The sequence below is a fragment of the Rattus norvegicus genome, chromosome 19 (assembly GCF_021556685.1).
Source record: "Rattus norvegicus strain SHRSP/BbbUtx chromosome 19, alternate assembly SHRSP_T2T, whole genome shotgun sequence".
In the NCBI taxonomy this organism is placed as follows: Eukaryota; Metazoa; Chordata; class Mammalia; order Rodentia; family Muridae; genus Rattus; species Rattus norvegicus.
The window spans coordinates 23,134,093-23,156,596 of record NC_141552.1 but is presented as its reverse complement, the minus strand read 5'-3'; the positions used below and the strand labels follow the sequence as shown (position 1 = coordinate 23,156,596).

At 43.2% G+C, this 22,504-nt stretch overlaps 1 protein-coding gene across 3 annotated transcripts; it reads left to right on the top strand.

Moving 5' to 3' along the window:
* Positions 1 to 2,837: 2,837 nt before the first annotated feature.
* LOC147999149 (disks large homolog 5-like) lies at positions 2,838 to 20,646 on the top strand. 3 transcript variants are annotated; one of them, XM_087596230.1, is made up of 7 exons: positions 2,838 to 3,161; positions 10,437 to 10,552; positions 17,172 to 17,331; positions 18,484 to 18,627; positions 19,261 to 19,427; positions 20,145 to 20,250; positions 20,374 to 20,646. In XM_087596230.1, the coding sequence occupies exons 2-6, from the start codon at positions 10,492 to 10,494 to the stop codon at positions 20,207 to 20,209; spliced, it is 597 nt and encodes a 198-aa protein (XP_087452356.1). In that variant the 5' UTR covers positions 2,838 to 3,161; positions 10,437 to 10,491; the 3' UTR covers positions 20,210 to 20,250; positions 20,374 to 20,646. The 3 variants fall into 3 exon arrangements, with proteins under 3 accessions (XP_087452356.1, XP_087452354.1, XP_087452355.1); XM_087596228.1 differs by lacking the exon at positions 10,437 to 10,552; XM_087596229.1 differs by lacking the exons at positions 2,838 to 3,161; positions 10,437 to 10,552 and adding an exon at positions 15,982 to 16,138.
* Positions 20,647 to 22,504: the final 1,858 nt, after the last annotated feature.

Sequence of the window (22,504 nt, the reverse complement as noted above, 5' to 3'; positions counted from 1 at the left end):
AATTGGATAACGGTCATATTTAACCCTCCACCAGGCCTTGGAATACACCTACCTTTGTGATTAAGAAAAAATCTGGCAAATGGAGATTGTTACAGGATGTAAGGAAGGGGAATGCAGCCATGGAGGCTAAGGGGCTCTGCAACCAGGACTGCCCTCTCCCACAGAGATTCCCGAAGGATGCTCTGCGTGTGTTATAGATTGCAAGATGTTTCTTTACTATCCCTTTGCATCCAGATGACAGGAAGCCTTTGCCTTTAGTTTACCCTCAACAAATTTACAAAGGCCTTACCAGAGGTTTCAATGGAAAGTGCTCCCACAGGGAATGAAAAACAGTCCCACTTTGTGTCAAACATTTGTGGATATGGCTTTGTCTCCCACTCGTCAACAGTTTCCTGAGTTGTTGATTTTTCATTCTATGGATGATATTTTGATTGCTCATTCTTCCCTGACTTTGCTGAATCAAGCTTTGGATAACCTTATACAAAGTGTGCGTAAGTATGGCTTAATAGTGGCTCCTGGAAAATTTCAAAAGGATCCCCCATACAGTTATTTGGGGAGAATTCTTTATTCTGATCCTATTTCACATGCAGTCTTAAGATTTAGGATGGATAAGTTGAAAACCTTAAATGATTTCCAAAAACTGCTAGGAGAAATCAACTGGATTAGACCTTATGTAAAATTTTCCATTGGCCAATTAAAGCCACTTTTTGATATTTTAAAGAGAGATCATTGTCCCAAATCTCTCTGAGTGTTAACTCAAGAGGGACAAAAGGCTCTGCAGGTGTTTGAGGAGGCCATCCAGGCACAACTCACTGTCAGAATTGATTTATATGAGGCCTGTGAATGTGTTATCCTGCATACTTCCCTAACACCCACCAGGGTTATCTGGCAAGAACAAGGACCTTTAGAATGGATCCATTTGCCTGCTCCCTCCCCACGTTTTGATTCCTTATTATGATTTAGTAGCTCAGCTCATTATGGAGGGTAGAGAAGGATTAGGGGATATTGGGTAAAGATTTTGAATTGATTAGAATACCCTGCACCAACACTCAGGTTGAGTGGTTGCTAAATTTTTCTGGTTCCTTTGCATTAGCTTTTGTCTCCTTTAAGGGGCAAGTGTTATATCATCTTCCAAAAAATCCTCTGTTACATTTTCTGAATTGACAACAAGTTATATTTCCTTCTGCCTTCTCTATGGAGCCGTTAGATCAAGGAAAAATATTCTTTACCAATGGTTCTTCAAATGGAAAAGCCATTCGTTATTGTTTCTGAAACTGACACCAGGACCTCCTTTACCTCAGCTCAAAAGACAGAGTTATATGCAGTTATTGAAGTTTTTTCTCATTATTCCTCGATTCATTTTAACCTCTATCCTGACTCTCAAAATGTGATAGACTCTTCCCTGTTATTGAGATAGCTGTGATCAACACAGACAAAACAACAATTAATACCTTATTACAAAAATTATAACAATTGGTGCGTCAACGCTTGATTCCTTATTTTGTGGGACATACTCGGGCTCACAATAGTCTTCCTGGACCTTTAGTCACAGGAAACTCATATGCAAATTTATTGACTCAGGGTTCGCTTTTAGATGATGTTAGTAGAGCAATCGCCTCCCATGGTATTCACCACCAAAATGCTCAGGCACTGAGATATCAATTTTCTTTGACTAGAGAGGCAGCTCGTCACATTGTAAAACATTGTTCTGCTTGTCCTACAACACTTCCAGCTTCTCTGCCTGGAGTTAACCCTCAAGGACTCAAGCCTGGAATCCTAAGGCAGATGGATGTAATTCATGTTTCATGTTTTGGAAATTTTTCCTTTGTTCAAGTTACTGTTGATACCTTTCGGGAGTTATTTTGGCCACAGCCAGGACGGGAGAAGCATTCAAGGATGTACAGCAGCATTTGTTTACTTCTTTTGCATTTCTTGCCATCCTGCTGCATCTGAAAACTGATAATGGTCCTGCTTATCAATCTAAAGCCTTTGCAAACTTTTGTATTAAATTTGTTATTAGACACACTACAGGCATTCCATATGATCCTCAAGGGCAGGCAATTATTGAGAGATCTAACCAAATATTAAAGACACAGATGGCTAAGGTACAGGGAGGAGAATTAAAATATGTCTCCCCCACTCACTTATTATCATGCTCTTTTTGTAAGTAATTATTTGAATAACCAGATGTACATCTCTCCTGAGAGACACAGCCAGAATACAGCAAATACACAGGCGAATGCCAGCAGCAAACCACTGACCTGAGAATGGGACCCCGTTTGAAGGAATCAGAGAAAGGACCGAAAGAGCTGGAGGGGCTTGGGACCCCATATGAACAACAGTGTCAACCAACCAGAGCTTCCAGGGACTAAGCCACTACCCAAAGACTATACATGGACTGACCCTGGGCTCCAACCGCATAGGTAGCAATGAATAGCCTAGTAAGAGCACCAGTGGAAGGGAAGCCCTTGGTCCTGTCAAGGTTGGAGCGCCAGTGAACTGGATTCCTCGGGGGAGGGCGGTAATGGGGGGAGGGTGGGGAGGGGAACACCCATATAGAAGGGGAGGGGCAGGGGTTAGGGGAATGTTGGCCTGGAAATGAGAATGGGAATAACCTTTGAAATGTAAATGAGAAATACCCAATTTAATTTAGATGGAAGAAAAAGAAGAAAAGGGAAAAAAAGATTCTCAAGGTAGATCTGCAACAGCGCCATTGCGATCCTAGGGAACATCACTGTCCCTTAGATTTGCAGAAAGCTGTTTCATCTACGTGGAAGGGACCAGATGTTCTTCTCTCCTCCGCAAGGGGGCATGCATGTGTCTTTCCACAGGATGCCGAGTCACCAGTCTGGATTCCGGACCGCCTCATCACATCATACAATCCCAGGGCAGAAAAGCAGAAAGTCTCCCCTCAACAACCGACAGCGAAAGATGAGAGCGGAGCCTGCCTCATTCCTGATGACGCCAGACAGCTCTGAGCAGCGCCTCACTTCTGCTTTCACCAGGCTTCAGCTGCATGGTCGCTCATCTACCACGCTGTTGCCAACTTGGGATCAGCTTCAAGAATTGGTCTCTGCTGCAAGAGATAGCGTGCTTCCTCTCCGACTCCCAGTTACTCCCTCCAATCTTCTCCTGCTATGCTTTCACTGCTCTTCACCCAGGTAATTATTTTTCTCTATGCTGCTGCCCAAGACTCCTACTGGGCTTATTTACCTGATCCTCCCTTGTTTCATGTGGCCCCTTGGGAATTTGGCCTTGTCAAGGTGAGGAGAAAGTAGTTCTTATTTCAAAGAACGAACTTTGACTTGCTACAACTATTCTGGAATCGCTGACTCCCTTCCCACATGCTTTACTGTTAAAAATGACATTAAAGGGTGTTTCTCTTTAGAGGAGAGAGAGTTAATTTCAGAGTCTCCAACTCCTCGAAAATATGCTTGTAGTGACGATTCCACCAGTCAGCGACACATTCAGTTTCTAAAATTATTTTTACCTTTTAAAGGAGGCTTTCATTATTCTCCTCCATCTTCTTCAGGTCCTTTGCCTTCCCTTTTGTTTGCTTGTCAGAATGGCGAGGAACTGATCTCTGTTTGGGAGAATATTGCTATTAATGGCTACCCTCAATGGTGGTCTTGCGGTTTTCTCTCCAAAGCTGCGTACTTTACTCCCTTTAGCCCTACAGCTCAAACTTTTAAACTTTTAGATTGGTCTGTTAGTAGTCCAGAACATGATTATCTATGCAATTGAAACAGTATAGGTTTACCAAAGGAGATGCTTCCTTACCGACCTCCCCTGCTAATGCCTGGTTTGCCCCTGGATGGGCTTCCCCTACCTTTCCCCCAATTTTTAATTCCCACTTGCTTCCTGTTCAGCCTGATCTATAGCGTCTTTTGGCTGCTCCTCATAAAGTAACCCTTATTAGACCTCGTTCTGAGGTTAAGAGAGTTTCTGCTTCAGTTTTAGCCTGTGTGGCTGCTCCTTTCTCCTTTCTTTCCTCTGAAGAGCATGGCGATTTTTCCCTTGTCAGGATGGTCATGGTGTTTATCATGTTACTTGCATAAATTGTCAATTATCTAATTGTCTTACTGTTACAAGGAAAAATGTTTTTGTCATAGTACGACAACCTCCTTATGTACTTTTGCCTGTCTATGTTAATGGGACATGGTTTTTTGATCCTGGCATAGAGGCCATTCATCATGCCTCCTCTGTACTTCGTAGAGGTAGGCGTTTTGTGGTTGCCTTAATTCTGGGTCTTACTGCTCTGATTGGTGTAATGTCTCCTTTTGCCTTATCTACTACTTCTTTGGTTAGAGAGGTCCACACTGCTCATCTAAGTTATCTAAGAATGTTAGTATTGCTTTATTGATTCAAGGAAAGATACATGGAGGGTTTGAAGACAGGGCGAATGCTCTAGAAGAGGCAGTTCTTTATATGGGACAAGAAATTCAAAATATTAAGGTTAGATTATTAGTACAGTCATTCTTTGTTTAGAAGGAGTGTGTTACTCCCCTGCCTTATAATGAGCCAGTCCCGCATGCCCATAGCTTATACACTGTCTGCTGGAGTGCGGAACACCCTGCCCTGCCCTGCCCTGCCCTGCCCTGCCCTGCCCTGCCCCGCCCCGCCCTGCCCTGCCCAAAGAGCAAGGGTTAGCCCTGCTCCTGCCAGTCCCTCGAGCCCATAGCTTATACACTGTCTGCTGGAGTGCGGCTTTGCTCTGCCCTGCCCTGCCGTGGTTTGCATTGCCCTGTGGGCTCTCACTTCTTTAGCCAAAGACTTTTGAGATCTGGGCTCACCAAGCCCTGCACTAGGCAACACCTAGAAGCCAGAGCCAAATGAACAGATGCCAGGCTTGGCCCTGGGGACTGGTGTCTCCCCCTCCCCTGAAGTGTTTTCCCCAGTTCACCACTCCAGGTTTACTTTGCAGGGACCCCCGTAGGTGGCAGGCTTGGCTGATCCTCACCTGTGAGCCTGGGATAGTGGTGGGATGTAGGGTTGCTGGAAGACTTTCAGGGAGATGCAGGCCTTTCATAAACTCCACAACCATCCTGTGCCCTCCCTGGTTCGCTCGCCCCGTGGAAGTTGGGAAGCCACTTTTCCCTGTCCTGTGTGACTTTCCCTGCATAGTGAGCTCTCCTGCAGGAGATACTTTCACATGCTTCTTTAAAAGCACCTGTTCCTCAGATCTAGATCAGCTGTGAAAACAGGCTTCTTCAAGTCAGGGTGAGAGCTACCCCTCCCAGCTCAGAGCTGCAACACCAGAGGATCCTCTGGCCCCAGTGCTGTGTGAGTCCCATGGAGGAGTTAGAGCAAAGTGCCCCTTCTGAGAAGTGACTTAGAACAGAAGGTTCAGAAGTGACAGTCAACCCCCAAGTGCTTCTTCCAGGAGAAAGCAACCAGCTCTCCCTTTGAAACAGTGTAGGCTCCCACATGACCTAGTTCTGTGATTGGGGAAGATTTTCTGGAGCTTAATTGTCCAGAGTGGGGCTACGTCCTTGATCCATGCTCATTTCCACAACAAAAGGTCTTCCTCCACAACCCAGGCCTTGAGGTGAACCCAGGTCTTTCCAGGACCAACAGACCTGAGAGAACAGAGGGCAGTCCAGGGGAGAGAAGAGACCAGAATGATTTTAAACTGGAGAAAACTCCCATACTAGCCATTTAACAACTTTTGTCCAGACCGTGGACTGCAGAATCTTAAGATAACACTTTTCTGATAACAGCTGATAAGTGAAGCTGAAGTCTAACCTGGGTGGGATCATCCCAGGCAGGGAGGGGATCTGACTCTGTAGGTCTGGCGAGCTTCTGTGTTCTCGTGAAAATAATTGTTGGTCAGATGTAAATCTGAAGTGAGAGTTGGTTTTTGTCAACTCAAACGGATGACATTTCAAGTCTCACACACTATGTGAGACACATATATACACTCCAGGATTTGAACTTACTACTGTAGAAGTGACTGTGCCAACAGAGGGAAAGCATTCTTGCCCTTAGCATTCTGTCTGTATCAGACACTACAGGGACTGGCTGCCTGGACAGACACGTCCAAGGAGATAGACATTGTAATGGAGGAAAACTGAGGTAAGAAATATCCTGGGGAGAGTGATTTGTGGTGGTGCCTTTAGCCAGGAATATCTGTTGTCATTAAGGCAAGCAGCCTTGAGCCTGCTAAAACTTGTCACTACCACAGGGCATCTCTGCTCTTATAACTGCTCCAGGTCCTTCTGAGACGAAGGCCTCTCTTTAAAAAAGAAAAAGAAAAAGTTTATTGAGTAATGTTGCTCAACCTGTGTGTTGTGACCCCTTCTAGGAGAGTGTATGTCAGATACATTGCATATCAGATACTTAGCATGCTATGACATAAAAGAGTAGCAATATTAGTTATGAAGTAGCAATGAAATAATTTTGTGATGGGGGTCACCACAGCATGAAGATCTGTATTAAAGGGTTACATCATTAGGAGGGATTTGAACCACTGCCATAGAAGTTGACACATGGGAGCAGACTCCTCAGATGAGTAGAGACCCATGCAAGTGATACTGTGTCCCACCCTAGAACCCAGAGATAGAATCTATCCCAGGAGTCTGTGGGTCACCTTGTCTTAAATTCTCCCAGGGTCAAGAATAGCATTGATCATCTCAGCAGAATCAGCTTGCACAGCCACATCAGGCCCATGGCTTCCCTGTACAGAGAAGGATGTGGGTCTGAGTGACAGACAGTGAGACTGAGGGGACCCTGATACTCATTTGCTTTGAGCTGTGGTTTCTTCACCTGTAAAATGGACGTGTTTCTGCTGAATTGGGTTGTTGTGGAGATTAACAGAACATACAACCTGCTCAGTGTCTGCCTGGCATGGACACCTGCAGGTTAAATGGAAGCTGTCGATGGTGATGCATTTAAAAGTAGAATCTCTAGCCCGATAGTGTTAGATGCCAGGCGCCATACAGGTGTAAGCATTTTGTGATTCTAAGACAGCCTCACATTAAAACAGAAGACTCTTTTTTAATTTTTTTTAAAAAAAGAATCAAGTATAAATTACCAACATGAAATGATCATAGTGAGAATTGAGCTAATTCCTGTGAAGTCATTTAGTTTTTCATTCTCTGCTTCTATTTTCAAGGCATCTAGAGTAGCTCAGTACGAGATCCTAAAGCCTTCTATTATGGTGCTACCCATTCATTCCTCTCTCCTTGAGGACTTCTCAGGTGACTTAAGAAAACCTGATTTCCTTTCAGATTGTCCCCAGCTGGTGTGATCTCTCTGTCCATGGCCCTTGCCAAAAGCTGCAGAGCCAATGTGTTGTTTTACAACACAAAATTCCAGACATTAATTTTTACCAATGAAGTTTCAGGAGCCAGATACAGAAGTCAACTCCCAACTGTCCTTCCTAATTCACTGACCTCCCAGAAGAGCATTCTTCTTCCCTCTGCACACTTTCTAAAAATCCTTCAACTCAAAGACTTTCCATTGGTTTAGTCATCTTCATTTCCTTTCAAGTTGTGCCTTGACCATCTCTGAACCTAAATGCAGTTTTATCTTTGCAATAAAGGTGTGTGGTAGGTTAGCCTTACCAAAGTAAAGTCCATGTTTACATCAAACAAACAACCCTTGTGTTAAATGCCTGTGCCATGGCGATGCTATACCACACAATAGTTTATCAGTAAATAATACATTCTTGGAGATCACAGTGTGATCAAATATTTTGTAACATAATTAGTAATTTTCGGTCTATTATATAAATTAAGTTCTTTGACGAGGATTCTGTTGATATTTGTCATATCTGAGTGCATCATCATAGGAAACCCAAGGAACATCAAACCGGGGCTTTTGAAACGGTTGCACATGGCCAACTGGGAACCAAAACCACCCAGGAGACTACTGATACTTAACACACATAAATTAACCTACCTATTTTCATATAGTTTATGTCAATAAGTCACCATTCCTAACCATGTCTCATTAACCAACCTGCTACTAAATGGAAGAGTTGGCATCAAGGAGGTCACCCCACAAAACACAAAACACCCATCTCAGATAAACATGTATGGTTTATTGAATCCAAAACATCCATGAATTTCAGGACACAATTAAAAGTCCAAATCTAAGGATAATAGATATAGAACAGAATTAAGATTTCCAGTTCATAGGTCCAGTAAACATCTTCAACAAATTATAGCAGAAAACTTCCATAAGGTAAGGAAGAAAATGCCATAACTGTACAAGAGGCCTACAGAAGGCTAAATGAATTGTACCAGAAAAAACTCTGCCATTCACATAATAATTAAAACACTAAAAACACAGATCAAAGAAAGAACTTTAAAAGGGGTAAGGTATAAATAACCAGTAATAAATAATTCAGACCTATCTGAAATACACCAGACTTCTCAACAGAGACTCCAAAAGCCAGATAAATTTGGGCAGATGGAATGCAGACCCAGGGTCCTATACCCAGCATAATTCTCAGTCACCATAAATGGAGAAACCAAGATATTTCACAACAAAACCAAATTTAAACAACATTTTTCTTTAAGAGAGCACAACAGAGGAAAATACGAGGAAAACCCCAAGAAAATGAGCTAAACTATACACAAGAAAAACCAAGAAATTAATCAACTCAATAATTTCAAAAAAGGGAAGCAAACAAACATGATTTCACCTATAACCAGAAAAAGAGGAGAAAGCAGCAACCATTTGTCTTTAATATCTAACCAGATCCTCTGTCACCAGACCCGCAGCTCCTAGGGATCAAACTGCCAGCCAAAGTATATGCAAGGATGGCTCTATGGTTCTAGGTAACTGTGTAGAAGAGGACTGACTTAAGTGGCATCATGTGGTGGGAGGCCATTGACTACCCTGAGGCCTGTTGCCCACCAAAAGGAGGTCATAGAGGTGTGAGGTGGGAATGGATATGTGTGGGTGGGGGAGCACTGTCACATAGGCAAAGCTGAGCAGAAATGGGATGTAAGATATGATGAGGTGAGTGTGGAAAGTGGGACAACGTTTGAAATATACATAAATAAAATAACAAATGATTAAAAATAGCCAAAAATAAAATAAAGTAAAGGGTAAAAGAAAAATTAAAACAAAACAAAGCAAAAGAAATCCCTGTGGTGGATTGGCCTACTTCTGCTTGTATTTACTGCTAATTTGGAGAACTCAAAACTGGTTAATCCAAAAAAACCTGACCCTGCTCCCAGTTAACTGTGATTATAAAGAAGCCAACAGCCAACAGCTGCACAGCAGAGAGATGGGGGAGGTGAGCTTTGAGGGCTTTGCTAGAGAGGATCATGAGGAGGGGAGAAGGAGGAAGAAGCTGCCAGAGAATAAAGGAAGAACGTGTGTGACAGAGAGGAGAGAGGAAGAGGACAGCAGCCATGGTTAAGAGAGAGGAGAGCCTGGTCCTGAGGGCTGTCCAAGTGCAACAAAGAGCAGCCAAGATGCTACACAGTCAGTAAGAGCAGCTCTCAGGTGAGCAGAGATCAGCAGAGACCCCAGACCAACAAGCTACGCAAGCCAAGCTCAGCCTCCACCCAAACTCCCTCTCAATATCCCGTGTCCTTCATGGGCCTGGCCTCAGCGTGTGTCCTGCGTCAGCACATGTGTCTGTCTCAGCGGACATCACTCTGCCCATCAGCCCAAGCCCAAGGAAACACACAGCCCACCAGAAGGTTTTTTGCTGTGGTTCTATGAAGTCCCAACAAATGCAGCTCAACTACAGAATGCAAGGCAGACCAATGCATGTTTGTCCTTAGTGCAGAACCCTTCATCACGTGTCCTTTCACATGCGTGCTTTAGCAGAACATCCTTTTACCTGTGTCTGCTTCAGTGAAACGTTCCTTCACACATCTGCCTTAGCCTTTCACCTGTGTCCACTTCAGGGAACCACTCCTTCAGGTGTAGAATTTCTCTAGATTAGCAAACCGCATACAGAACATTCAGAACAAAACAAGGTGTGTGGTCAGCATGTCCTTGAGCCAAGTCCCTTCTCCTCATCAGTGACGGCAGGCGTGTTACAGCAACAATATGAAATGGCTGGCAGGCATGGAACAAAATGGCAAAGCTATTCTGGGGGATGTCACACGGTACCAGTCACCTGCTCAGCTGAATTTCTAAGTTGTGATGTTACAAGTGAATATACTCAACCTTCAAACGCTGAGAGAGCCCATTATAATATGAACTATATAATCTAGGCCAAGACCGCCTCTAGGGCAAAGGCCCTCAGCCTGTGGGTCGTGACCCACACAGGGTCTCCTATCAGACAGTTTACACTACAATAAAGATTCATTACAGTAGCAAATTTACAGTTGTGAAGTAGCGAAAAAATAATTTTGTAGTTGGGATCCCCACAGCATGAGGAACTGTTCTAAAGGGTTGAGGCCATAGGAAGGTTGAGAAACACTGCTCTAGGAAATTATGTTTTCTTTCTCTTTCATATTTTTCAGACAGAATCTCAAACTGTAGCTGAGATTGGCATGGCTTGGAACACGTGTGTAGTTCATGCTGGCATCAGACTTATGGCAATTCTCCTGCTTCAGCCTCCAATCAGGAGCCTACCAGGGTGAGATCACAACCACGGGTAATGGGATTGCTGTTCTTGGTTGTTAACTTGAGTGTACCTGGAATTAACTAATGCCAAATGGCTTGACGCCCTGTGAGGGGGATCTCTCTCTCTCTCTCTCTCTCTCTCTCTCTCTCTCTCTCTCTCTCTCTCTCTCTCCTTCCTTCTTTCTGTTTTCCTCTCTTCAACCCCCTCCTCTTGGTCCTCCTCCTCTTCTTTGTTTTTTTTGAGACAGGGTTTCTCTGTGTAGCTCTGGCTGTCCTGGAATTCATTTTGTAGTCCAGGCTGGCCTTGAACTCACAGATCCACCTGCCTCTGCCTCCTGGATGCTGAGGCTAAAGGCATGAGCACCATTGGATTTTTTTTCTTAATTAAATTATTTGAAGCAAGAAGACCTACTTCTAATCCAAATATTTGAGTGAGGAGATAAATCTTTAATTCAGATCTTTTGAGATGGAAAGGCCCACATCTAATCTGGGCCACACCTTTTTTTATTTTTTTCATCTTTATTAATTTGAGTATTTCTTATTTAAATTTCGATTGTTATTCCCCTTCCCGATTTCCAGGCCAACATACCCCAACCCCTTTCCCTCTCCTTCTGTATGGGTGTTCCCCTCCCCATCCTCCCGCCATTACCACCCTCCCCCACAACAATCACATTCACTAGGGGTTCAGTCTTGGCAGGACCAAGGGCTTCCCCTTTCACTGGTGTTCTTACTAGGCTATTCATTGCTATGAATGCAGTTGGAGCCCAGGGTCAGTCTTTGGGTAGTGGCTTAGTCCCTGGAAGCTCTGCTTGGTTGGAATTGTTGTTCATATGGGGTCTTAACCCCCTTGAGCTCTTTCAGTCCTTTCTAAGATTCCTTCAACAGGGGTACCGTTCTCAGTTCAGTGGTTTAATGATGACATTCGCCTCTGTATTTGCTGTATTCTGGCTGTGTCTCTCAGGAGAGATCTACATCTGGTTCCTGTCAGCCTGCACTTCTTTGCTTCATCCATCTTATCTAGTTTGGTGGCTGTATATGTATGGGCCACATGTGGGGCAGGCTCCGAATGGGTGTTCCTTCTGCCTCTGTTCTAAACTTTGCCTCCCTAGTCCCTGCCAAAGGTATTCTTGTTCCCCTTTTAAAGAAGGAGTGAAGCATTCGCATTTTGGTCATCTTTCTTGAGATTCATGTGTTCTGTGCATCTAGGGTAAATCGAGCATTTGGGCTAATATCCACTTATCAGTGAGTGCATACCATGTGTGTTTTTCTGTGATTGGGTTACCTCACTCAGGATGATATTTTCCAGTTCCATCCATTTGCCTATGAATTTCATAAAGTCATTGTTTTTGATAACTAATATTCCATTGTGTAGATGTACCACATTTTCTGTGTCCATTCCTCTTTTGAAGGGCATCTGGGTTCTTTCCAGATTCTGGCTATTATAAATAAGGCTGCTATGAACATAGTGGAGCATGTGTCTTTGTTATATTTTGGGGCATCTTTTGGGTATATGCCCAAGAGAGGTATAGCTGGGTCCTCAGACAGTTCAATGTCCAATTTTCTGAGGAATCTCTAGACTGATTTCCAGAATGGTTGTACCAGTCTGCAATCCCACCAACAATGGAGGAGTGTTCCTCTTTCTCTACATCCTCGCCAGCATTTGCTGTCACCTGAGTTTTTGATCTTAGCCATTCTGACTGGTGTGAGGTGAAATCTAAAGGTTGTTTTGATTTGCATTTCCCTTATGACTAAAGATGTTGAACGTTTCTTTAGGTGTTTCTCAGCCATTCGGCATTCCTCAGCTGTGAATTCTTTGTTTAGCTCTGAACCCCATTTTTTAATAGGGTTATTTGTCTCCCTGCGGTCTAACTTCTTGATTTCTTTGTATATTTTGGATATAAGCCCTCTATCTGTTGTAGGATTGGTAAAGATCTTTACCCAATCTGTTGGTTGTTGTTTGGACCACACCTTCTGCTGGCAGCTTACATCAAGGACATGGAAGAAGGAAGTTTGCTTTATTAATTTGCCTACTTCTTCAGGATTACTGCATGTACTGAAGAGCAGCTGAAATATCCAGCCTTATGGACAAAACCGTTGGGGTTCAGGAGTTGCCCCATAAACCACACAAACTCTGACCTCACTTAGAGAGGGATGGTTTTTTGAATGCCCACCCTAAGACTGATCATCAGAGACCTAGCTGAGAATTTGTCAGGCTAGGACCCTGGACATTTTTCTATGTCAGTTTATAAAGACTAAACTGTGAGCTCATAGGCAGGTGCTGGAAGGGCTGTCTGGTTGTCAGCCCTGACTCAAGCCATTTTAGACAACAAAGGTTCATACTGACTTTTTATCTGTTTAAAGATTTATTTATTTACATATAAGTATACTGTAGCTGTCTTCAGACACACCAGAAGAGGGCATCAGGTCTCATTACAGATGGTTGTGAGCCACCATGTGGTTGCTGGGATTTGAACTCAGGACCTCTGGAAGAGCAGTCAGTGCTCTTAACCATGGAGCCATCTCTGCAGGCCTCATATTGACCTTTAATTTTATTGGTCCTACATGAAGCTTATGCTTATGGAATTTAAGATTAAGAAACCTCACAACATAAAGAACTTCCTTCCAGTGGTTTGGGAACGGGTGGGTGGGGGAGCACCCTCGAGGGGTCTGGGGAAAGGGGTGGAATGCAGGGTTTTTGGAGGGGAAACTGGAAAGGGGGTTAACATTTGAAATATAAATAAACAAAATAACCAATAAGAAAAACATACACAAGTTATGTGATCATGCCTGACCCTGCTGTGAGTTAAATTATTTTCAGACAACAATGATAGGCGACATATTACAGCAAGAATATGAACTATCTGGCAGGCATGGAACAAAATGGCTACACCTATGCTAGGGGGATTGGCTTCAACAGGGATAACTACTGCGTTTTAGACCTTCCATTCCTTGTTGAATTAGCTGTACCACAGCCTATAAGCCATTCTAATAAATTTTCTTTCTCTATATACAGAGTCATTCTAGGAGGGATGATTGGTTATGTTTTATTAAATGCAATGCTGATCATGAAACCCCACCACTTCCAAAGCAATATGCAAGTGTAAGTAAGTTACTGAACAATTGAACAGAAATTAAAATTTACTGCATTTATTGCCTGTGTTGGCAGGCATAGGGAACATCTGGCTGCTTACATCTCTTGGTCTCTATAGAGTAGTGGGAGAACTGAGACCCACTGAGGAGGTCTCTCTCTCTCTCTCTCTCTCTCTCTCTCTCTCTCTTTTGGTTCTTTTTTTTTCTGGGGGTGGGGACCGAACCCAGGGCCTTGCCCAGGGCCTTGCACTTCCTAGGCAAGTGCTAAATCCCCAAACCCCTGAGGAGGTCTCTTAAGCAAAGACCAAACTCCTTGCAGTTACACTGGGTTCCAGGCTTGTTCTCCTGTTTAGGCCTCACTGTGGTCTATGTACACTCAATGCATTCTCCCCATGCAGGTTCCCATGGACTGAACTCAGAAAGCTGGGTTTAGGAGAAAGATGTCTGGTTAAATAGTCCACCAGATTCACATTGTGTCAATGTGATTTAATCTAAGGACAAAGAAGTGGAGTTTCTCTGATGGCTTACTTCTAAACCCTTGAAAGGATCACTGGGGTTTGACCTCAGTACTTCATACTTCTTGCTGGTTCAGCAACACTCAGGGAAGCTTGAGATTTCCATAGGCACAGTATTAGGCTAGATATACTGAGTAGATGATACTAAGTTGTTCATATGGTCAAACCTGTTTGCATGGGTTCTTAATGTGCACCTAAGGAAAGAGAGATTAATGTCCTGAGAATAGGAAGATCATTTCCAGTTCTTTTCTATCATTCCAGACTGAAAGACTGGTAGGGAGAGAATGGTAAATAATCAAGAATTCACAGATGATGCTTTGAATGAAGTGTGGGTTTCTATGCTGGTTTTAGAGAGGGTCTCAATTATCACAGGTTGCCCTCTCCCTGGCTGGCCAGGTTCACTTTGAGCTCAGATGAACCTCCTTCCACTTTCCAATAAATAGGCTTACAAGAGTAGCCTCCAAGGACTGTGAGGACAGCATTAGCCTTTGACAGTTGAGGTGTGTAACCCACAACTATAGTTTTAGCCACCTTTTTCCATGTCTACCAGCTATTTCAGATTGTTGCTGTTCTATGCCTGACAATCAAGGACACAGAAAAATACCCTGATAGAGAGCAAGGACATGGTGATCACATCCTTTCCTCTTCTGTATGTTCTGTTGAGGTTTGTTAAAATTCCAATATTGCAAAAAGCTTTATATAGGGCCCATCACATTAAGGGTCACTATGCACTGTTCTATCTAAAATGGCCTAATCAGAACTGACTACCATATAACACTTCCTGTAATCCTCATATGAGAAGCTTGAGCTTTTTGTTTTGACTTTTTCTTTTTCTTTCTTATTTTTTGCTATAGAAGTTGAGAGAAAGATAGTTAGGGCCATGAATTTGCACCCAAAATTTGAACTATGGATGTGATCAATCAGTGTTAATGTATGAATTCTATACAGTATTCATTTTTTAATAAGATAGATGCTTTTGTGTTTGGTAGGGTGGCCATTTCCCAGTGTACAGGTGCTGGGACATTGCTCTATCCACTTAATGATGTTTATAGCTTCATTTTAGACGTTTATGTGCACCCCCTATATCTCTTGACTATTTTATTTTTCTGACAGAAGCTCATGGTATATCTTACTCAGGCCTGTGAGCAGTGCTCCTTTGGCGACATTGGTGCAGAGAGGAGAACCCCACAAGCAGCATGAGGTTCCCTTCACTGATGGCTCCAATATTGCACTTTCCTCTGCCAACTGGTCTCCACACTGTTCCTAGCACCTTAAAGACGTCAACTCTTTCTCCTAAGGAATTTCTTGGCAATTGTCGATTGCTAAGCACATGACTTCATGAGTGTTCCCCTAACACACACCCATGTTGTAACCTACCATGCAGACTATTTATTGATGTGATTTAAAGCACCTGTACATAATGAGACAGGAGAACTTTTGACTGCATATTCAAGCTGGTATGAAATCTCAGGAAGTTTTAATGGCTAACATTGGTGAATGTGGACAATTTGAGTTAGGATGAGACATTTTGGGGCAAGATATGGAAGGAAACATTCATTTAGATGCATAGGAATTACTAAGGTTTTTATAATCAAGCCTTGAGGAAAATTTGGCTTTGGAAGCAGGAGATGCTCAGTGACTCTGCCCCAGGAAAGTCTCCTGGAAAGGGCACCTCTGCTTATGCTCAGTACAGGGAGAACATTAGCTGGGAGGCAAAGTCTGCTCCCCATGACATCAGCTGTCCCTTCTATGACACTCTATTGTCTCCTAGAGAGTTCTTGGCATCCTCTGTGATGTCACCAGTGTTGTAGTGACAACCAGTGCCCTAGTTTCTCTCAGTCTGAGTCTGGCAGTTACAAGCTAAGACATGTTTTCCCATCTTCGCAAGCGTTTTGGGAGGGGGAACGTCGATTGTGGAGAGACAAGAGTGAAGGAGTCTAGCCTTTCGTCTCAAAGTAATGATGGACAAAGACAGCACTTCTGGGGAATGTGGAGTAAGTTCTGGGCAGTGTATTTTGAGCTTCCTGCCAGGGTGGCTGCAGGCTTAAGCTGACCTTTCTAGCAATGGGCCATGACAACTGGAGCATCTGAAAAGGAATTGAATTTTCATGAATATCACAATTCCTTAAAGTCAAGGATTTCAGAACTTTAGTTTCCCCATCCCCACAGGGAGGATATGGTAAGGCAAATGCTAGTATAGTGTGAATTTCTGGCCTTTACTTTTAGAGTTCATTTGTTATGTTACATTGATATGATAATACCATCAGGAGTCATGGAGGGTCCACCTTTTCTGAGTTTAGACAGGGCAGTAATGTATTTAACTATCACTGCTTCTTTAAATACAGTGGATATCTGTCAGTAGGAACAGGGAGAGAATTGTGCTGCAGGCAATAACCTTATGTCCTTAGACCTCCTCTGATTTCTTCTAACTGGCAGGGTCATCGTTAGCTTTGTATATTAGAGGTTGTGTGTTACAAACTTTTTTCTAAAATACCAAAACTATTTGGAACATGTAGACCAAGATTCAGCCTCTAACCTATTGGTACTTCTGGGGCATTTGCTATTTCAAATAGGGGAACAGATAAGTCTGTTGACTATATCCTCCCCAGAAATGCATTTTACATCCAAAGTTGTTGGCCTAGAGTATCAGGGTAGGACATCTGAGTGTCTCCAATCACTCAAGTTTTGTGGATGGTGAATTTATCATCTGAGTTCTGAAACCACAGGGGTGAAGGTCGTGAAACCAAGCTGGACCCTGTTCAGCTGATAATAATCCTGGAGAAACCATCTCCGTGGTACATGTAAGCACGTGATATCCAGCATAGGGAACACCTGGCTGCTTATGTCTCTTGGTCTCTATAGAGTAGTGGGAGAACTGAGACCACTGAGGAGGCCTCTTAAGCATAGACCAATCGCCTAGCAGTGACACTGGGTTCCAGGCTTGTTCTCCTGTTTGGCCCCACGGTGGTCTATGTACCCTCTATGCATTCTCCCCATGCAGGTTCACTTGTGTTCTTCTACCTACAGATGCTGGGAGAGAATCATCATTCCCTGGAACTTCCCTAAGCAAGAATCAGGCGAAGAAGGAAAAGGAGAGGCTGATTAAAGAGCTGCAGCTCATTACCGAGGAGAGAAATGACCTGAGAGATCGCCTGAGGTTTCTGACAGAGAGATCCACTAAAAATAGGTATGAACCGCTCCAAATGCTCTTGTTTCATTCCTGGGTCTGCAAGGTCACCTTCATCCTCTACTATTAAGGTTTTGGGTTCTAGAAAGCTGTGCCTCCCTAACCACCCTGTGCTAAACCTCACCTCCCATATAGAGGAGATTCAGAACTTGACCCTTCCTGGGGAGCAAGATGGACAATGGACTCATCTGCTTCCATTTATTGAAAAGCAGAACTTGTGGTCTGAATGAAGAATTCAGGGATAAAGTCAGGGAGAGTGAGTGCCCAGTGTGCATTTGGAAAGCACTTGACAGCTGGTGGCTGTGCAAGATTGTATTTGCAGTGAGTTTATGGTGAGTCTATGTACTTGCTAGGCAGGGGACTGAGTGCTGGAAGATCCAGGCAGCAGCCTGAGGGGCCTGGTCCCAAACTGTTCATCTCAATGCTTGACTAGAAGTTCTCAGGCTCAGGCCTGTTTGTTATTGTCTGTGCGTCTTGCACTCTGGACAGCAATGGTGCATGCATTTCTCCTGGTTCTCACAGTGCTCTCTGTTTCCATATTTCTCTTTCTCTTTCTCTATCTCTGACTCTGTTTAAAATTCTCTATATTGTGGGTATGTCTCAGTTTGTGACTCTGTGTCTGTAACATCCAAATGCATATGGACAACTTTTATATGTTTATATTTCCCTCCAAACTTGGAATCTAGTGGTCTATGTCTTGGCCTGAGTATTTACCTGTAACACTTTCATGGTGATGTGAATGCTGGGAGCCCCACTGTCAACGGCACAGTTCTTTGCCTATGTGGCCACGTTTGTCTGTTTATTTGTATTCGTTGTGCAGATTATAATTTTGCGTTGATATATGGTCTTTTATTAAAACAGGATAAAAGAAATCACAGGTTTCTGGGTGTGTTGGGGTGGGGGAGCATGGAGACGTGTGGCCTAGGCTCTTGATAGCTTAACTGGCTTGACTGCAGATTTCCTCTTGATTGAACAAAGGGAGCCAGGGAACCCTCCATCTGGACAAACAAAAACACGTTTCTGAAGCTGAAGAACATCCCAATATGTAGAATTCAGAAGGTGTCCTTCCAGGACTGGGGTAATACAGGACACACAATGAGCTCATATATTCCTAAATTCTGATGTTCGTTGTATTCTATCATTTGGGGCCAGGCCACACTTCAGGCCAAATCCATATTATGAAGACCTGGAGAGAATAGAGGAGGAGGTCATGTCAATTCTGCACAACTTAGAGATGGAGAACACTGAGATCCATGAGACCAACCATAAGCTGAAGAAGGAGATGACCTTCTCTAGGTAAGTCCTGGTCAGAAAGGCTATCACTTGTGGAATGGCCATTTCTGATTTCTTTGTTCTGGATTGGACGGTCTTCAGCTCTGGTTCTATCTCTTGTGCTGTTTACACATCAGTGTGCCAGGGTCAATAGGACTCAGTTTTCAGTTCCACAAAAGACTGTTACTCCTCCCAGGATTGTCTACGAATATTCAGAAGGCTCCAGATAGAACAGTACTGATTGAAGTCAGCAGAAGGTTATTAGGCTGACCTGGACCTCTGGGGTCATACCAGGTTTTACAACACTCAGTGGGTGGACCAAATGGTTAGCATGACCTTCTCTTGGTTCTACTGACCTCCTTTGAGGGTGTTGGCCCACTACTAATTGATGTTGCCCCCATGCATTGGGCTTTCATGGATAGATGTAGATCCGTGTTCTTTTTGAGAGATGTGGACACTAATTGGTGCTCGGGCCAAACAAACAATTTATTCTTCCCAGAATTAACTCTTTGTGGTTTGTGCAGCAGCCTTATATGTATCAAGATGTATTTTATTAAGTCTGCATGGGTATCTGGGACCTGGTAGAGTTAGTGGCACTCGGGAGTGGGAATGGGAGAAAGGGGCAGCATGATCTTACTATGCAGACTGTATTTCCAGAAACCTGCTCAGCCAGCTCCTGATGGAGAACACATGTAGGAAGAAGTTGGTCCCACGGAAGCAGGGGAGCAGGGAGGGACATCTTGAGTGTGCACTGAACCAGAAATATTTGGTTGACTTCAACAAGAAAGATAAAGACCAGCAACCTCCAGACCCAGCATCATCTGGTAGGGACGAGCAGCTGTGTTAGCTTAACAATATCTGATAAAATTTGCCAATTTGATACATCTTTGCTTCTCTTACCACCTTTCTAATTTACACTCACAACCAGCCAACCACCTCATGTAATGGCATTGTTCATTGCTCTGCCTATGCACAAGTATTCTGGGAAGCCAACCACTTTTCAGAAACTGAATTATTTTGCAAGTATATATTGCTGCTCTTTTTGAAGCTGCAGTATAGAAATGGTGACAGATGAATAACATACCTCATTATTGCATATCCATGTGATAGATTGGATCCTATGCAGAGTTTTGAACAAGTTCTTGTTTCCTTGCCAAATGACACTCTCTGGTCATGTGACTTCTTGTGTAGGAAGCACCTTTCTGGGATAAGAACCAAGTGCAAATGTCAAATTAGTTCTTGTCATTGGTTTTAACCTTGGTGACATATGGACGTCTCCTTCTTCCTACAACCCAATGAGGTCTCTTCCCATTGCCCTGTTCTTGGTTTGCACTGGTATAAGTCTGGGTCCCATATTGTCAGCCCACATTACTGTGAGGCTTGCTGGAGATTTTGCCCTTCCTGCAGTTAGCAACAATGATTCAGTTAAAAGGTCCATGTCGACTGTCCAATAGAACTGAGGTGGTAGAAGGCAGCATTCTGACAGCTGGCTTGCATTTCCTCACCAAATCACTATCTCAAAAACTTCCTTCTTCTCCCAGGTCTAAGAAAGTGCAAGAGAGCTGGAATTGGACACACACCAGTAAGAGAGCTTCCTGAAGAATAAGTTGCTTTCTCAGGAGTCCCTGATGACAAACATCCTGAATGGTAACAACATTTTTTGGATGAGAATTCTTCCTCAGAGTTAATTTGTCATTTCTTAGAGACCCTAAATTTATATAACACTAAGCCAGCCTGACTGATTGAGATCTTACTCACTTTCTTCTTCAGAAATCACCACTTAAGAGACACCTTGGGGGACCGCCTTTCATTTCTGTGCTAGAGGAGAAACAGCAATACATCTGTGCTTCTACATGTTCGTTAAGAATCTGCTTTTAGAAATATTTTTGTTATGATTTTAATTGAAATTTTCTTTTTGTTGTTTCATATTTATATGTTCCTGTTACTATTTTTCACTTTCAAATATTTTTAAATATTTTTATTCATTTTAATCCTTTTGTGTTATAAAATGTATTTGTTATGAATAAAAATTGAAGTCTATCTCTTGACTCTTAAGACCATCATTCTTACTCAAGGGTTCTGTCCCCTCCTGTGTACTTAGAACTGACAGATAGAGATGGATCTCTGCATGTTCCATGGATCCTGGGCTTATAAGTGAATTCAAATTCACCAAGGGGTACCCAGTGTGACAGTGTCTTTTGTGTGGATAATGTGGCTGTTTCTCTGACACACACTTTATGATGTAATCACTGACATGCTTTACCCAATTGTTAGGGTCCATGTGGTTCTTCTGAGAGAGCAGCAGATGCTCTACCCTGTGAGTTATCACCACAGCTCCTGCAGGTGGCTTTTGTTATTCCACAGGAGGTGCTGTATTAGGTGGATAGGATCACCTCCAATTAAATAGAGAGATCTCAGGAGATGTGTGATCACAGGAAACTTACTGAGCTCTGCGTGCTCAACGTGTTAGGTTGCCAGGCATCCCTACAGGGCTCTGGTGTTCCCACTCCTCATTGTGGGTCAGGATCATCCTCCAGCATCACTTAGTGTCCATATTAGAGCAGATCTTTCACCTATTATCAGTGATGACCATATGTATTATGCACATCTGATAAAATACAGAATAGAAACTAGCTTCCTGTAGGCCAGATTGGCATAATCAGTTTTTTGAAAATTATTTTAATCTAAGCAGTTTAGGGAGGAACCTCAAGGGCATCCATAGTGAATGCAGCCTACAGCTGTGAACACAGGTTTCTTTTGGAGAGCAGGCCTGTGAAGCCCAGAACCTAGGTGGGACAGTTCAAGCTACCCTTTTTCCATGGCCAATCTGGGATCATATTGAGAATGTATTTTTTCCAGGTGACTGATTCCAATTTATGGAATTGATCTAACTTACTGAGAGTGGAGGTGAGTCAGAGAGTTAAAGTACAGAAGGAATAATCCAGAATGTCCACAAAAGCTTGCTGTCATACCAGGGCTTTTAAAAGCTCAGCAGCTAGAGAAGCAATGTAGTATTTGGTTATTCTCATGCTTAGGACTAGTCATTCATCATAAGCTGAACATGACACAAAAAAGAGTCATCTGTGTCACAATAGAAACTAGTTCTAACTAGATTCACCCCACACTATCACATCACTACCGTATTTGAGGTTCTCAGTTACTATCTAAGAACCTGGAAGAGGCCTGGGTCTTGCTACACAAACTCATAATTTATGTCTTCATGACACTGTGTGCTTTGTTCTGTTAATGCTACCATTGGCATACAATTTGGATACTTTGTGCTGACATCTGTGACCTGAGACAATAGTTCATGTCATCCTAACCTGCATAAACTGTCCTAAGAGTACAGTGTTTTATGAGGTGCCTTCTTCTCCTATTAGATAGCAAAACAGTTCCAGTTTTCAGTCAAGTCTGTCAGCCATTGTCCAGTGCCTGTCTTGAGATGTCCACCTTTTCAGCTGAGAGTCTTCATCCTGGCTGCTCTGTAATTCTGTAGAAGATTAATAGGTTCCAGCCCTAGGATTTGATTCAGTGTGACTGCACTTGCCGAACATGCTCAAAGCCCTGTGTTCCACCCTAGCCCTCTGTGCTTTAGAGAAAGAAAATAAAGAACCACATTGCACTTGAAGTTTCTCCTCCAACAAAAGGAGAGCCTGCATAGGGCCTTTAAGTAACTCTAAGCCCCAGCTTCCCCACAACTCCCTCCATCAATTCCATTATTGGTGTGTTTTCATTACTACTCACTTTCTTCTTTGTGTGCAAAGAATGTGCACCAGTCAGTAAAGTGTGTGTGTGTGTGTGTGTGTGTGTGTGTGTGTGTGTGTGTGTGTGTAGTCCCTAACGAAAACTGTCAAGGTACATGCAGACATATGCTAATACTGTCCCATGGCACCTTGCAGGG

Coding starts and splice junctions, on each gene's coding strand:
- LOC147999149 (XM_087596228.1), top strand. CDS start 3,017: ATGGTCGCTCATCTACCACGCTGTTGCCAACTTGGGATCAGCTTCAAG. Junction 3,162..17,171: donor TTTCACTGCTCTTCACCCAG/GTAATTATTTTT, acceptor TTCTACCTACAG/ATGCTGGGAGAGAATCATCA. Junction 19,428..20,144: donor TCCAGACCCAGCATCATCTG/GTAGGGACGAGC, acceptor TTCTTCTCCCAG/GTCTAAGAAAGTGCAAGAGA.